Below are 15833 nucleotides of genomic sequence, written 5' to 3' on the forward strand. Positions count from 1 at the left end.
ACATTTTGTGTAGAATAACATTTTCACTCAATATATAAGTAGCATCAATCAATTGCTCCTATATCAAACGCATGGGGGAACCGACAATTGCTCCTATAGCATTTTCAAAACTAGTCAATAAATCATTTCAAGTTTTTGTATGGAAATATATCACAATGATGGCGATCTCATGGCTCAAGGTATTCTGTTGGAACAACAACAGGAATACAGATCAAGAGTAGAGAGAAACACACGAAAGTTTTGTTCACGCAGTTTGGTCAAATTGCCTACCTCTGCGACTATAGAGTAGCTATAGTTCCGTTTATTGATTCTCTTATGAATACAATAATTAGGGTTACAATGTTACAAGCTTATATAGGGATACTAACGATCTAGTTTACAATAATACCCCTAAACCGTACCCCGGCCCATTGCCCCAATGACACTGCCTATGCCTATGAGCCATACTCAACATATTCCGTGAAGAGGGAACTGACAGAGCCAGAAGTAGCCAAATACCACATTGGTTCCATAAGCAAACTTTTTCTTATTCCCTCCTTCTGCTTAACTTTTTGACCTAGCAAAGCAAGGGTGTTATCTTCGGTGAAAAATAACCACCGCGGTACATTTTTTTTCTCGTATTTCCTTCTTCTTCCAAGGTTTAGATGTCTCCGGCGAAAGGCAGTGCGGCTGCCTCCTGTTTAGTGTCCCCCGTGTAGGGTGTGGTGGCTGCGATGAGGGACCACTAAACCAGACACCACTCTTTCATTCCTCTGTCAACATTCCCAAGCCGACGAGCCCGTCGCAATACCCATTTTATTTCCCTACAACAGCGCCGCCATGGTTTTGTTGTTCCAATTTTTCTGGTCTCCTTTTTTCCCCACAAAACAGCAACAAACAGGGTCAGATTAAGCTGATACAGAAATGAGAGTACATAAATTGCAATACTTTGAAGGTCATACCCAAACTGAAGAATGAATGTGTGAAAGACAATTGAGTTGTTGTATTCATCGTAAATGCGAAAGTAAACAAAGAGAAAGAATTTAGATGTGTGTTAGAGGTTTCAAAATACCCTTTTCAGCCGGCAGCAATAACTAAGAATGACCCTCCTCTTGTAAGGTTTACATTGCAATTCATCCAAATATTTGAATCCCCAAACAAATCTGACTTAGTTGAGGTGAATGATCTCAAAAAAATGGAACAATGAAAGAGGGGTAAAAGTTACTCTACAGTGTTAGACAACAACGCCAGCAGAGGAGCAGTAGTCCCCGGAATTCTCTTTCACTAGTCTCATCAGCCATTGCCACTCATTTGCTAGAAACAAGTTGGTAATCTAAATCTAAGGACCAAATTGCAAAATTCAAAACAACTCTTCAAACCTGATTGCCCTTCAACAGTCTAGGTCGTTCAATTGTTTATTGTTAAATCCAATGGTATAAATAATTGATGGTACATCACGGTGAACCGAATGGGGTGTGATTCACCCTAGTCTCCGCCCTACAAATAAACATTAAAAATGTTACTCATCTTGGCACAACAGCCAAAGTTCAGCACTGAGTTTGTAATAAAGAAATCAGGATTTTAGTATTCATTAATAGACGAATTACATGGGAAGAGACATTGGAAACTACTCCAGTAAATAATACAGTGAAACACAATTTAATCACAGATGAGTTAGTTCAGCATCTTATTATGGGGTATAACTTGTTAGTTCACAGCTTTTGCAACCTTTTATGCCACTATCACATTCATCCAAATCCAAATGAGAAAAATGACATGCATTTCTAAAGCCTCATTCAAATACAGGAGTCTGGCATGGCCAAATTGCATGTCTGACTACTAAATAATTTTTAGGACAATTCAGTAATGGAACATTTCATATATATACCAGAACTGATTTTGACTACAATAGATGCAGGACCGCAGTCTAATGGTGATTTTACCCGCATGATTTTCACAATGTCAAAGGCCTTATGAATCTATTGGATGCTGAGCCCGATCATAAAATGTTGATTATCCACTCATAATACATCTCCCATCATTCAAGTTCCTTGAGCAACATCCACAAGATTTGGCACATATCCATGTAATCTTAAAAGCATAGTCAATCCCCGCAATGCCCTATAGATACTCTCTGTCTCAGGATGTCGCTCATCCAATGAATAGAATTCCACCACACTATCATTGCACTCAATAACGCTACATCCTGGCAATTTCCTGAACCCGGTATCTCTCATTGCAATCTTCAGTCTGGCAACATCTTGCCACCTTCCAAGATCCTTATATATGTTTGAAAGCATGACGAAGTTTGCAGGGTTCTTTGGTTCAAGTTCAATGAGATGCTGAAGAGCCAGTTCTGCTATCTCAACATTCTTGTGTGTCCTACATGCCCCAAGTAGGGAAGTCCATATAACTGCATCCGGTTCCATTGGCATCTTTCTCACAAAACTCACAGCCTGGTCTAGAAGCCCAGCTCTTCCCAGCAAATCAGCCATACATCCATAATGCTCAATTTGAGGTATAATTGAATAATGATCAACCATTGATTGGAAATACAAGAAGCCATCTCTGACTAATCCCATGTGTGTACAAGCAGATAATATTCCAACAAAAGTGACCCCATCTGGTTGTTCTCTCGAATTCTTCATTTGATCAAATAAACTCAAGGCATCAGCTGTGTTACCATGCATGGCTAAGCCATTAATCATAGTGTTCCAACTAATAATATCTCTCCTATCCAAGCAATTGAAGACATCAACTGCACTTTCAATAACCCCACATTTTGCATACATGTCAATCAAAGCATTCCCAACAAACATGTTTCCCTTGTACCCAATGCTCTCTGCATACACATGCACCCACTTACCCATGTCAAGAGCCCCCAATCTCGAACACGCCAAAAGCACCGCGACGAGGGTGAAATCATTAGGAACCACATCCCCTTCAACCAACATCTGTTTAAAAGCCTCCAAAGCATCAGAAAAGCGCCCATTCCTAGCATAGCCACCAATCAAGACATTCCAAGAATACACATTCCTCTCAGGCATTTCCTCAAACACCTTCTCAAACGACCCAACATCCCCGCTATTCGCGTAACCGTTCAGCAAGGTGTTCCACGACATCACATCCCGGTTCGGCATCTTATCGAAAAGCTCCCTCGCAGAAACCATATCCCCCGATTCAATGTAACCCGAAATCACAATGCTCCACATGACAACATCACGCTCCGGCGCGAGGTCCAAAAGGCGCCTCCCAGAACCCACGTCACCGCACGAAATATAAGCACTGATCATAGCAGTCCAAACAACGACATTCCTCTCAGGCATCTCACCAAACACTTTATAAGCATCTCCAACCGACCCTTTGGCAGAGTACATTTCAATCAGCGCGGTACACAGAAACGAGTTCCACTTAAAACCGCGTTTGGCCGCCACACAGTGTACTTGCTCCCCCTCCCTCACGGCACCTGCCTTCGAGCACGACCTCACAACAATCGGCAAGGTGAAGTGGTTCAATGGCGCCGCAGCAGCGCGGTTCATCTCTGCAAACAAGACAACAACGTCGCGGTGGGACTCCGTGAGGGAGTACCCATTGAACATGGCGTTCCAAGTGGCCGTGTTTGGCTCAGGCATTTTGTCGAACACCTTCCGGGCATGACCCATCGCGCCCAGGTTTGAGCACGCCTTGATGAGACTCGGCGTGACGAAACCATTGTGCTCGAGGCCATTGGTCACTATTTGGGCTTGAATCTTGTGGAGGAGTTCGCGAGTTCTACATGATCGTAGCAGAGATATGAACTTGTCTTCTACCACTCTCTGAGCTGTAGCTATTTTCGTTTGTAAAGCCTCCGTTTTGTGGCTGAAGATTAATACTATGTGTTAGAAAGTAGAAACAAATCAATGGTGGTGATTATTAGCACATAAATATTCCCCTAGTTATATAAGAAAAATGTTTGTTTGTTTTATTAACATTTAATTAAGATTTAATTAAGATGTACTCTCGAAGTAATGAGTGTCGGTCGCAGTAGTTAAAAGTGACTGTTTGAGCCTCTAAGGTTGAAAGTTCAATTCTTAAGAGCCGCACTCTTTGAGAGATCTCTTTGTATTCTAAGTAGAAAAGAAAGAAAGATTACTACGGGGTGTGGTGTAATAGTTAACTCACTTCGTCTTTTAACCAAGATGTCGGGAATTCGATCATCGCTTATGGGAATGGAGCACATTTAACGCCCGGCCATTTACCGCAAGCACCAGCGGCGAGGGGATTTGTCATGATTGTCAGTTCAAAAATATGTCTCTTGACTAACACAATCACTTTGACGGTGAGAATTAAACATACAATCTTTTGAAGGAAAGTGGTTTGTTTTACCGACTAAGCTAAAATGTGTTGTAGAAAGAATTTGATTTGAATTTTCCTGTGGAGTTCCTGTTATTGATAAATTAGTTTGACAAGTAACAACATTCGGTTACTTAGTCAAGCGCAGCCTCATCCTAGAGCCAATGTGTTAAAACAACATTTGTCAATCCATTAATCAACAGGGTTATATAGACTATTACAAGATATTCAGGATCAAGCAAGCAATGACAGGATAAGTTCTACATGCATCTGGAGCTTTGAATTGTTCCAGAATTATGTCAGCAAGATGGTCCCCTAAAATATCTTCTCGTCCCACGTGGGTGAGAAAATTCACCTCCAAACAAAATTTGAAATAGTCTAAATACAGATCATATATACTGTTATTACTGTGATCATAGTCTACATGCTGAGATTTTTTAGATCGTTTGATATGAAATTAATTGGTTGAATCTTGGAGACAGAGATGGAGAGAGTTTCATCACTTTAAAGGAACCAGTTCGTGTTGATATTTGTATCTGGATACCTCATACTCATTTCAAATGATCAAATGCCTTATCCAAATTTACTTGATGGTATAAATGTGGCTGGGCAAATGTAGTAATGTACCATACATCTCCAATAATATTTTATACCAATTTTAATCATATAATTTCAGAGTATGAATAATGTATAAGTTTAGTATATAAATGATGTAAAAGTCTCAAGACCCTGAAATATTCTTCTTCTCTCTTGCAATCTTGAAGAGTTCAGATCATGGAGCAAGAAATCCATCAAATCAAAATTCTACCAACAAGCCTTGAGGCAAAACTCCTTCATAACTTCCCTTTCCTCATGAATCACCATGACTAAGTGTGCTTGGCAAGGAAGGCAAGGATAAGCTGGTTCACCTGCTCAGGAAATTGTTCTTGAACAAAATGGGTTCCCTCAGGAATGAATGCAGTCTCTAGATTTGGAACAAACTCTTTTGCTTTTTCACCCTTTATTAAATCACCAATCCCTGGAAACTTGAGACTATAATCCTTGCCACCCGTTATCACTAGTGCCGGAACTTTGACCACAGGATCTGATAAGTTAAAGTCTTCACCCAATGACCTACGAATAAGCAAAGAAAAACAAATTCACAATTAACAAAACAATTCACCTAATAGATCAGAAAACCTGAGATGTCCAAGGACCATGCTTTTGTAGTAAGAAATGATACCTGTATGGAACCTGCAAGGCAGTTCGGAATCCAGATTTCGCGTACAATGCGCCGTACATTGCAAGATCCTCCTTTGAGAACCAAGTGGGAAGAGGGGTATCCGATTCCACCATATCCATGATCTCCTGGTTTTCTTGAGCTATTGGTAATTCACTTCTTGAGAAAAGAATGTAAATGTTCCGCACAACAGTCTTTGCATCAAAGCGTCCAAAATCAGCCTCTGCCCTTCCTGGTTCCTGATATATATGTAGACGCAAACAAAGTCATGATGATGATGATGACTGTGTTACCAAACATTTACAGCTGAAGAGTGAAAGGAAAATGAATTTACCTGCCATCTCAAAATGTAGAGGCCTTCAGGAAGGTGCTTGTGAAGCATAGAAGGGCCTGGTGGAACAAATGGAACTCCAAATGTTATCACTCCCAATACCCTTTCCGGGTGTAGAATGGAAAATAGATATGCAGGACGACTTCCAAAATCTTTACCAACAAGGAACACCTAATGTACATTCAGGGTGAGAATCGATCAATCCGTGTGTGTTGTGTTTTTTCCGTTTGACACAATACAATGGTGATTTCACAAATCCTAAGCCACAAACATATAGGCAGTATTTCAGTGGCTGAGGCAGCAATTCAAGACTAGGGAGCCAAGATCAAAGAATATGACGTGTCTACAATAGTTTCTACAGCTCACATACATATGCATCGCATGTAAGAAAACTAAATTTAAAAGCTTGCCATGCCCCTCATTCCCACAACCAGTAGTCGTGAAACTAATCTATCGCCTTACAGTCAGCACACAAAGCTATAGGGGACTTATGAAAGAGTTTTTTCCATTCATAAAAATTCAAGATCAAACTCAAACCAATTGCTTAAAGGACGAAGTGTGACCCAACATCAACCCACTTGTTTGTACAACATCCATCAAATGTTAGATAAATGAGAAAAAATAAGTGAAAAAATATATGTTGAATTCATAGTTGATAGTTGATACAAGTATAGAGTCTGAAATTCCACGAGACAGACAAAACATTTATGCCTCAGACAATATCAAAATACAGATTATATATACCTTGGAAAGAGCAAGAGCGTCAAGAATTGCAAGAAGGTCAGAGAGAAGAACAGAGAAGGTAGCATTTTCGGGTTCCGGCGGCGGGTCGGAGAGTCCGTAGCCTCTGAAATCGGGAGCGATAGCTCTGAAGCCGGCGTTAGCGAGGGCAATCATCTGGTGGCGCCAGGAGTACCATATCTCCGGGAACCCGTGCAGGAATACGACAACGTTTTGACCTGAAAGAAGAAAGAAGGGTGATGAGTTTGTTTGATAAATGGAAATAGAGCGAGTGTGGTGGTGGTGGTTCTCTCACCAGTTCCAATTTCAGCTACGTGGAGTTTCAGGGAATCGACATTGATGAACTTGTGTTGAATTTGATCCATGAATCAGAGACTGCGAATTCTCTGTGTCTGAGCTGAACTCAACAGTCAACACTCAACAGTGTCAGTACGGTTTGGTTCATAGCATTGGAGACAAATATGACTTTTTATGAAGATTTTATATTAATGTGAATGGGAAAATAATACAAATTCTGTAAAATACTGCTAAATAATACTCCTACATAAATAATTATTTTTACTTAGAAGTGAAGAAAAACTAATTGAGATATTAAAAAATTGGTGATCGAGGTGGATTGACCGATCACTTAAATGATTTCTATCTTGAGCTTGTTTGGTTTACCGTTAGATAGTATGAGAACATGAAAATAAGGGGTTGTTTGATTTGTTCATTTTCTATTTTATTTTAAGTGAAAATAGAAAATATAGATGAAAACACATTTGATTGAATTTTTAAAAATGATTTCTTTGAATTTTTTTTGAAAAACAGGTAAAAAATGAAAACAAAAAATTATCATTGTCTCCAAAAAATAGAAAACAGATTTTTTTTTTGGGAAATGAACATAATGAAAAATATTGCGGTCATACCCTGGGATTTCTTTACTCACAGCGATTGAGTACCTAATTTTAATGGAGCTAGCACACATGAGTAGAGCTAGGTAACAGGCTTGCCTTACTCATTTAAGCCTGCAGTTAAGCAGGTCGAGCTAGAAAAGCTTTCTTCATATACAAGCCTACATTTTATTTGGTCCTACACATGCAGATCACTGGTTACAAGGGTCAATCTCGGGCTTGGGTACATATACCTAGCATTCATATGCTTAAAGTTGGGCAACATATAATTCAGACCTACATTTTAGCCCATAAACAAATCGAGCCAAAAAATCTCTTCTTCATAAACAAGCCTGCATTTTACCGCGCTAGCCTGCGCGGACCGTGGTTATGAGGGTCTTGGCCCATATACCCAGCTCTACCCACGAGGTGAGACGCGTTGGGTTCATATATGCATTTCAAACATTACCTGAGATGTTTCTTTTTGTACACGGCCACCACATCGTAGGGCTCGTAAGGCCACAACTCAACCTCTTTGCCAGTGTGGTGAGAACGATACAAGCACCACCTTGGACGGATCCACGTTATCCTTCAAGAAATTGGGGCATGCTCTTCTAATAACATAATTATTAAACTAAAAAACATAAAGATTAATAGAATCTTCCACCTCATATTTTGCGCCAAAACTCTTGCACATCTCACCTTTTTATTAGGGAACTTCCTGCCTTTGACTCTCTTTTCCATATCTAAAGAGCTTTCTTCGATGATGTAAGGCATGTATCCATTCTCGTATGACCATCATAGACTCCTTTACCTCTATCGATTGCGGAGCTTAATCGAATAAAAATAACAAATCAAAAGGAAAGACAAATTTTATTGATTAGTAGTTTAGTACGTAAATTTCCAATGAGGTGGTAACAGCACAAAAGCTATGTTTAACATGTCATTTCAGCTAGCTTAGTTGACTAGCTTAAGAGTTCTTTAAATGTGTTTCCTAAAGAAGCTTACACCCTCCGGTCATAAATATAAGCAAAAAACAACATTTTAGGTTCATTCAATAAATGACTAGATACATGCATTTATTGAATGAACCTAAAATGTTGTTTTTTGCTTATATTTGTGACCGGATGGTGTATTTCAATAGCTATTTTAGAAAATATTTCCTTGATTTGTTGTTAGGGGAAAATGGGAATCAATGATTTTTTGTTTTCACAAATCAGCCTATTTTAGAAAATATTTCCTTTGAAAATATTTTCAAAAATCAAACTAAACATGTTTTCTACCTTATTTTCTGTTTTCAATGAAAATGGAAATAGAAAACATGCAAACCAAACAGGCCCTAAGCTTTCAGATACCTTTACCCAAAATTTTCAAGAGAGCATGACTCTTCCAGTTCCACTATCAACTTCAATCCATTGATTCCCATTTTCCCCTTTGCCTCCTCCCTTTCTTCTAACTACAATTAGTTATTCTATTTACAAAGAATTGATTCCTTCAGAGGTTATGTTCATCTATTGCCTTCCTTCCTCCCCTCACATAGACATTCCCATTCAAAACTCCATTCCTATCACATTATTCAACTTGCTTTGAAGCCAAATTTTTAACGATTATTGTACACCCTGTAAATGGAAATTTTACTAAATATATGTAACAAACAAAGGACACACTGAAAATCAGAATCGTATATTTTAATTCAGTAGTACCCTGCCCGAATGCCCAAGATATTCATCTCATCTAAGTTCTACAAGCAAGCTTCTAATAATTTATGCAAACTCTCCACACTCCACACTTCCTAATCCACATATACCATGTGAAAGTCCAATTTCAAGTGTGCTTGGCAAGGAAGGCAAGGATAAGCTGATTAACCTGTTCAGGAAATTGTTCTTGAACAAAATGGGTACCCTCAGGAATGAATGTAGTCTCCAGATTCCTTACAAACTCTTTTGCCTTTTCGCCCTTTGTTAAATCTTCAATCCCTGGAAACTTGAGAATATAATCCTTGCCACCCATTATCACTAGTGCTGGAACTTTGAGCACAGGATCTGGTATGTTAAATTCTTCACCAAATGACCTACAAATGCAAACAAAACAAATCCACCATCAACAATTCACCTATATATCAGAAAACCTGAGAAGTCAATGGACCATGTTTTGTAGTACTATGGTAGCATTTCACTTTAAAAACAGCAACAGAGAAAAAAGCCAGCACCTATATGGAACCTGCAATGTGGTTCGGAATCCAGATTTCTCATACAAAGCTGCGTATATTGCAAGATCCTCCTCTGAGAACCATGTGGGAAGAGGGGTATCCGGTTCCACCAAATCCATGATCTCCTGGTTTTCTTGAGCTATTGGTATTTCACTTCTTGAGAAAAGGATGTAAATATTCCGCACAACAGTCTTAACATCAAAGCGTCCAAAATCAGTCTCTGCCCTACCAGGCTTCTGATATATATAGACACAAACAAAGTTATAATCATGAGGTTAACAACCAGTAAGGCTGAAAAGTCGAATGAAATTGAATTTACCCGCCATCTCAAAATGTAGAAGCCTTCAGGAAAGTACTTGTGATACACAGAGGGGCGTGGTGGAACATATGGAACTCCCAAAGTGATAACTCCCAAGACCCTTTCCGGGTGCAGAATGGAAAATAAATGTGCAGGACGTGCTCCAAAATCTTTCCCAACAAGGAACACCTAATGTACATTCAGGATGATAATCAATCAATTAGGCATTATGCATATGATAAATTCAGGAATCAATCAATCAATCAATTTAATGTACACGTTTGGATTAACATCGCTTCCCGCATAATCAATTCCAGAACCTAAAAGCTACTCACAAAAGCTTACTCCGAGAATTGATTATGACTTTAAAATCAATTGTAGAAGAATGCACTAAGCATATGATAAAAACAGCTTACCATTTGGCATCTCTTCATACATCAGACAATTCTTTTATGACAACTAACTATTCTCATTAGAATTTGTGAGGCCTAACTCTATCCCAAAAGTTAGTTCAAGAGGTCAGGATTTCTTTCTCATATATAAGGGTTATCTTGGTCATATCTCTAGGTGGTCTCCCGTTAATGGATATAAGATAGGTTTTAATACCACATTAGAATTTGGGAAGCCTAACTCTACACGACTACACCAAAAACTAGCTTAAGAGGTGAGGATTTTCTTCCCATATATCAATTGATTTTTTTGGGTGTATTTATTTAACATTGAATGTCACATAAATAATGAAAATTGTGTGAAAATAAGTATGCGTTGAGTTCACAATTGATATTTGATTCAAGTGTATAGCCTGAAATTCCAGGAAATAGAATAAAAAATGTTGTTTACAGAGTGTATATACCTTGGAAGAGCAAGAGCATCCATAAGTGCAAGGAGGTCAGAGAGAATATCAGAGAAGTTAGAGATATCAGGTTCCCGTGGCGGGTCAGAGAGTCCATAGCCTCTGTGATCAGACGCGATAGCTCTGAATCCGGCGTTGGCGAGGGCAATCATTTGGTGGCGCCAGGAGTACCATATCTCCGGGAAGCCGTGGAGAAATATGACCACGTTTGAACCTGAAAGACCAGTGAAAAAAAGAAAAGGCATTGACATTTTTTACATGGATTGATAGTAGAAAAATAGAGTGTGATGTTGGTTGGTTCTCAGTTCTCACCACTTCCAATTTCAGCTATGTGGAGTTTGAGAAAACCAACGTTGACGAATTTGTGTTGGATTTGATCCATGAATCAGAGACAGACAGCGACTTCTCTGTGTCTCAAAGTCTGAACTTTGAACTGAACACTTTTCTGTCAGGAATTATACTCTATAGTCTATACAACAAGTTCAATTAATGACAAAAAGCTAACTTGGTCAAAACACTTTCTCACGGGTTTGGATCCTCTCAAAGTGTAAAAAAACTTAAGGGAGGTCAAGTTTCATCATCTCATCTCACCATTAATTTTATTTTATTTTATTTCTTTATTTATTATCTAACAAAAGTTAATGGTGAGATGGTAAAACTTGACACTCTCAAATTTTTTTACACTTGAGAGGATCTCAGCACCTCACGGGTTAGCACATTTTGTCACCATGTATGACTGACAGTAACTTGCAAAATCTAAATAAAAGTAAACGACTCTCCTCTGTCTCCTCTTTCTTTCGTCACAAACTTACTTCTAACAAACAAAATATTAACTCGGTTGCGAGTATAGAATGAGATAGTTTCATAACTGACAAGTAGTAAGAGTGTACACGGATTGGGTTGATTCGGGCATGAGGCAAAATAACATTTGAAGTGATAGAATTTGATTGCTTTGGATTTGTAAAAATAAATGAGCAAAAATTTGGGAAAGTAGATCATTTGGTGAGCTAAGAAAAATGAAGGGATTTGTAGGGTAAACAATCACGGTTCAAACCCTGACGAATAAATTAATTTACTAACAATTAACAACTAACATTTGTCTATTAATAAAAAAAAGTAAATTTGAACCAAACCAATTCGAAGGTACATTAAAATTTTTATATAATCATTTTGTATGAATAGTAAAATTACATTTTATGTTACTATAAGTTAATATAATTCATTATTTAATAATTTCCAGCAAGTGTCAAATCAATTCTAAATATTAATATATATTTTTTAAAGTAATTCTAAATATTAATATTACTTTAATAATTATTGGTATTTTTTATTTATTTTATTTTTTTTAAGGAGGGCTAAGCCCAAACAAGCAAACTACACACGGGTAGAGCGCGGGAGCGACCCTCCTGAGACATAAAAAAGAAGCAAATTAGAACACCTAGGTGGGGATGGTCCAAAACATGGGACCCCAGAACTAGCTCATGAGCCATGTTAGCAAGCTCGTCAAGAACCCGGTTTGCCTCCTTGCAAACATGAACAAAACGTAACTCCCAATCATTCTCCAGCTAGCTACGAATCTGCTGCACAAGGTTAGCATAAGGATGGAGGAAATCACACCCTTCATTGATGAGCTGCACTGGCACCATGAGTCGCTCTCGACAAGCACCTTACGGAAGCCTCTTTGCCATGCTAAGAGAACAATAGTAAAAATGCCCCACAGTTCAGCCCATAGCACATTGGATGAACCAAGGTTCCTGCAAAACCCAAATAACCACCTGCCATTCTCATCCCAACAAACCCCACCACACGAAGCCAAATTCAGAGGTCCATTGACAAAACCATCAGTGTTACACTTGATCCAAGTGGGAGGACACATGACTAAAATTGGATAATAAATACATCTAAAGACGCATGACTAACTTCATAAAAAACTTGATTAACCCCAACTTTTTTCCTGATCTTATAAACATTTCTTATTTTAAGCTTTCATGAAAACTAAAAACAATCAAGCATAAACAAGTACCACGAAGCATGCTCATTGTTAACTACCATGCATGATCATAGTTAACTATCACAAAGCTTATTTCCTTAGAATTACAAGGATTGAATATTTACAACCTAAAATAACACATGACACGTACAGCTGCATCCGTAACATAAGCAAGTATCACACAACACAATACATTACACAGTTTTTTTTTTTTTTGACATGCTTTATTTCTATTTGTCATAACTTATTTAATTTTCTTCTTCATGTTCTGGTAGTTAGTTGTTTTCATTAATTCTCTCATATGTATTTGGTAGGAACTGCCATTAGGGGATATTTCCTATGGCTTGTAAGGCCATTAGTTTCAGTCATGTCCAAATCCTCCTCCCCAGCAGGCAATTTCCAATCAAATTGGAAGACTAGGTTTGCTAGCACCAGCTCATCCACAGCAATAGCAAATAGCTGTCCAGGGCAACCTCTCCTTCCTGCTCCGAACGGGACAAACTGAAAATCATGTCCTTTGAAATCTATGCCACTGCTGAGGAACCTTTCTGGTTTAAACTCCAGAGGTTGGTCCCAACATAAAGGGTCTCTTGCAATTCCCCAAGCATTCACTAATACATGTGTGCCAGCAGCAATGACATAACCATTCTGTTTGGTGGTGTCTTTAGTGCATCTTCTAGGAACTAATAAGGGAGCCGGCGGGTGGAGGCGAAGGGTTTCTTTAATCGCAGCCTTCAAGTAGTTCATGTCACTCAAATCCTCTTCAGTTACATGAGTTCTGTTTCCAACCACATTTCTCACCTCATCTTGCAATTTATGCATCACATCTGGATGCTTTAACAGTTCTGCCATTGCCCACTCTAGAACTGTGTACGTGGTGTCTGTACCTGCAGCAAACATGTCCTGAACCAAAAATAAATGTTACTATGCTAGACAAATTAGATGGGACTTCTACGTTAGCAACTTTACACATATATAAAATTTTCAAATATACATCTTTTTAGAGAGTAAACTGAAGTATATTAATAAGTTAATTTTAAATAACAAATATTATCAAGAAACAATCAAACTCAATCATCAATTGATAATTATACACTTCGGCTATATGAACCCGAGCGACTCAAACACTCTTCATGCATAGATATTTGTGGCTATTTTTTACCGTCACAAACAGTGAAGCAAAAAAAACTTAAAAACATGATTTGTAGCCTGTTTGAAACTACAACAAATATCAGAAAAAAAAAAACATAAGCGAAATCTTGGGACGTTCTAGACCACCACAAATCGTGTAGTATGTTTTTTTTTTTTTAATTGTGAAAGTTAAAAACTGCCATAAAACCTATATGTCTAAAGGGGACAGAATCATTTTCCATAGTTATATTCTTACCTGTATCAAAGCCTTCCATCGAGTGGGAAGCCAATAGCATTGGTCTTTTGGATCGAAAGCAAAACGTCCACAAAATCATTTTGGTCCCCACTATCTATATCAACATGGCCATCATCACTGCTATTCCTTATATGATCTTCAATAACTTCATCTATAAACTCATCCAATTTCTTTGCCACTCTCCTTGCTCTACCATACAAGCCATTAACCTCACTCAACCAATCAAGCCAAGGTATATAATCCCCAATGAAGACAGCACCTAATAACTCCCCCAACTCCATCAGCAAGTGCTGAAACTTCCTCCCTCCATCGTCATCACTGTAAGAAGTGTGACAAGTTAGCGACTCCAATCTTAATAATATATAGAGCTCATCAACCAAGTAGGTCATATTGCGTTTTGAAACACACATGTATTTTATTGATTGTCTCTTCCTTACTATTTTCCACATGTGCATCTTTCATGCTCTAAATTGTGTACGCAATCAATCGATCAATAGATTAAATCAAAAGATTAAATCGATCTATTGTAATTGTAAGTGAACAGTTATTATTATGAAACAAATTTTTTTCTCTACAATTATTTTGAAAGGTAAGGAGTACTACTAACACTAATTACTTTCTCTCCATATATACTTATAAATAAATATGTTTCAACTTTCAAGAGAAAAAATAATAATTTATGGTATTAGTTATACTTTTAACAGTATTTATATTTTGTAATATTTCTCCCTAATATGCACCACTTTTATAGTGATGCAATTTAACACCACTTGTTTTGACTGGTTATAGTAGGTCAACACATTTTTTTTAAAAAAATTATTAAAAATTTATTATTTGTTAAATATTTTTTAAAAAATATGTGTTGACCTTATAACATGTCAATATAAATGGTGTAAAATTACACTACTTAAAAAGTTGTGCATATTAGGGGTCACCTTTTTTAATTTATTATTTAATAACTACGAGTTCAATCTTGGTTCAACTTCGGTTTTAAAAACCTTGGTTCACAATGCAGAATCCTGTCTAGGGTTTCACACGGTTGAATTGAATTTGTATCTAGGCTTAAATGTTTTAAGCCCCAAACATTTGAAGATTAATCAAATTGGGTCCTCTAAATTGTTTTTATCAAATTAAGTGTCTTATTTTTTTTTTCAAATTAGGTCCAAATGACTATTCAGTGGGTATGTGTCACTGATTTTGCACAATCAGCCCTGACACGTTTATTTTATTATTATTTTAAATTAAATTAAATTTAAAAAACATAACACCCCAAAAAAATTATCATTATCTTGTCAATGGAACTATATCATCTATATAACTATATTTATATGTATATCTATATTTGTTCCGACTATGAACATTATGAGAGGGGTAGTACCCAAATTGCAGAGAGATTACACCGGAGAGAGAGTGTTAGAGGGAGAGAGAGAGTAACTGAATTTCATGTGTCATTTCTCTAATGAGCCAAGAGTCCCTCACAATTGATAACTGTCACCTATTTATAGGTATAGGGGCTGGGCCGTGCGCTGGCTAATCCTAAGTGGCCCGGTTGGGCCGTGCGGCCAAGGCCCAGTATGAAGGCACTGAACATGGACGACCATGAAAAAGGTACCACGAGTAAG

The 15833-nt window shown here is 37.8% G+C and overlaps 3 protein-coding genes and 1 pseudogene across 6 annotated transcripts; all 4 read right to left on the minus strand.

The window, feature by feature from the left end:
- Positions 1 to 238: 238 nt before the first annotated feature.
- LOC130714094 (pentatricopeptide repeat-containing protein At1g08070, chloroplastic) lies at positions 239 to 3882 on the minus strand. 3 transcript variants are annotated; one of them, XM_057563972.1, is made up of 3 exons: positions 1923 to 3882; positions 1052 to 1476; positions 239 to 850 (listed from the first exon to the last, which is right to left on the minus strand). In XM_057563972.1, the coding sequence occupies exon 1, from the start codon at positions 3639 to 3641 to the stop codon at positions 2022 to 2024; it is 1620 nt and encodes a 539-aa protein (XP_057419955.1). In that variant the 5' UTR covers positions 3642 to 3882; the 3' UTR covers positions 239 to 850; positions 1052 to 1476; positions 1923 to 2021. The 3 variants fall into 3 exon arrangements, with proteins under 3 accessions (XP_057419955.1, XP_057419956.1, XP_057419954.1); XM_057563973.1 differs by having other exon boundaries at positions 239 to 892; XM_057563971.1 differs by having other exon boundaries at positions 239 to 1476.
- A 980-nt stretch (positions 3883 to 4862) lies between these two features.
- LOC130715324 (uncharacterized) lies at positions 4863 to 8460 on the minus strand. Of its 2 annotated transcripts, XM_057565411.1 has the most exons (6): positions 8177 to 8460; positions 6898 to 6999; positions 6606 to 6820; positions 5865 to 6032; positions 5534 to 5769; positions 4863 to 5424 (listed from the first exon to the last, which is right to left on the minus strand). In XM_057565411.1, exons 2-6 carry the CDS (start codon positions 6965 to 6967, stop codon positions 5178 to 5180), a joined length of 936 nt encoding a protein of 311 aa, XP_057421394.1. In that variant the 5' UTR covers positions 6968 to 6999; positions 8177 to 8460; the 3' UTR covers positions 4863 to 5177. The 2 variants fall into 2 exon arrangements, with proteins under 2 accessions (XP_057421394.1, XP_057421393.1); XM_057565410.1 differs by lacking the exon at positions 8177 to 8460 and having other exon boundaries at positions 6898 to 7065.
- A 681-nt stretch (positions 8461 to 9141) lies between these two features.
- LOC130711981 (uncharacterized) lies at positions 9142 to 11274 on the minus strand. The gene is made up of 5 exons (XM_057561792.1): positions 11147 to 11274; positions 10822 to 11048; positions 10003 to 10170; positions 9684 to 9919; positions 9142 to 9545 (listed from the first exon to the last, which is right to left on the minus strand). The coding sequence occupies exons 1-5, from the start codon at positions 11214 to 11216 to the stop codon at positions 9299 to 9301; spliced, it is 948 nt and encodes a 315-aa protein (XP_057417775.1). The 5' UTR covers positions 11217 to 11274; the 3' UTR covers positions 9142 to 9298.
- Positions 11275 to 13110: 1836 nt separating this feature from the next.
- Positions 13111 to 14600, minus strand: LOC130712188 (cytochrome P450 736A117-like; annotated as a pseudogene).
- Positions 14601 to 15833: the final 1233 nt, after the last annotated feature.

This window comes from Lotus japonicus, chromosome 4 (genome assembly GCF_012489685.1).
Source record: "Lotus japonicus ecotype B-129 chromosome 4, LjGifu_v1.2".
NCBI lineage: Eukaryota > Viridiplantae > Streptophyta > Magnoliopsida > Fabales > Fabaceae > Lotus > Lotus japonicus.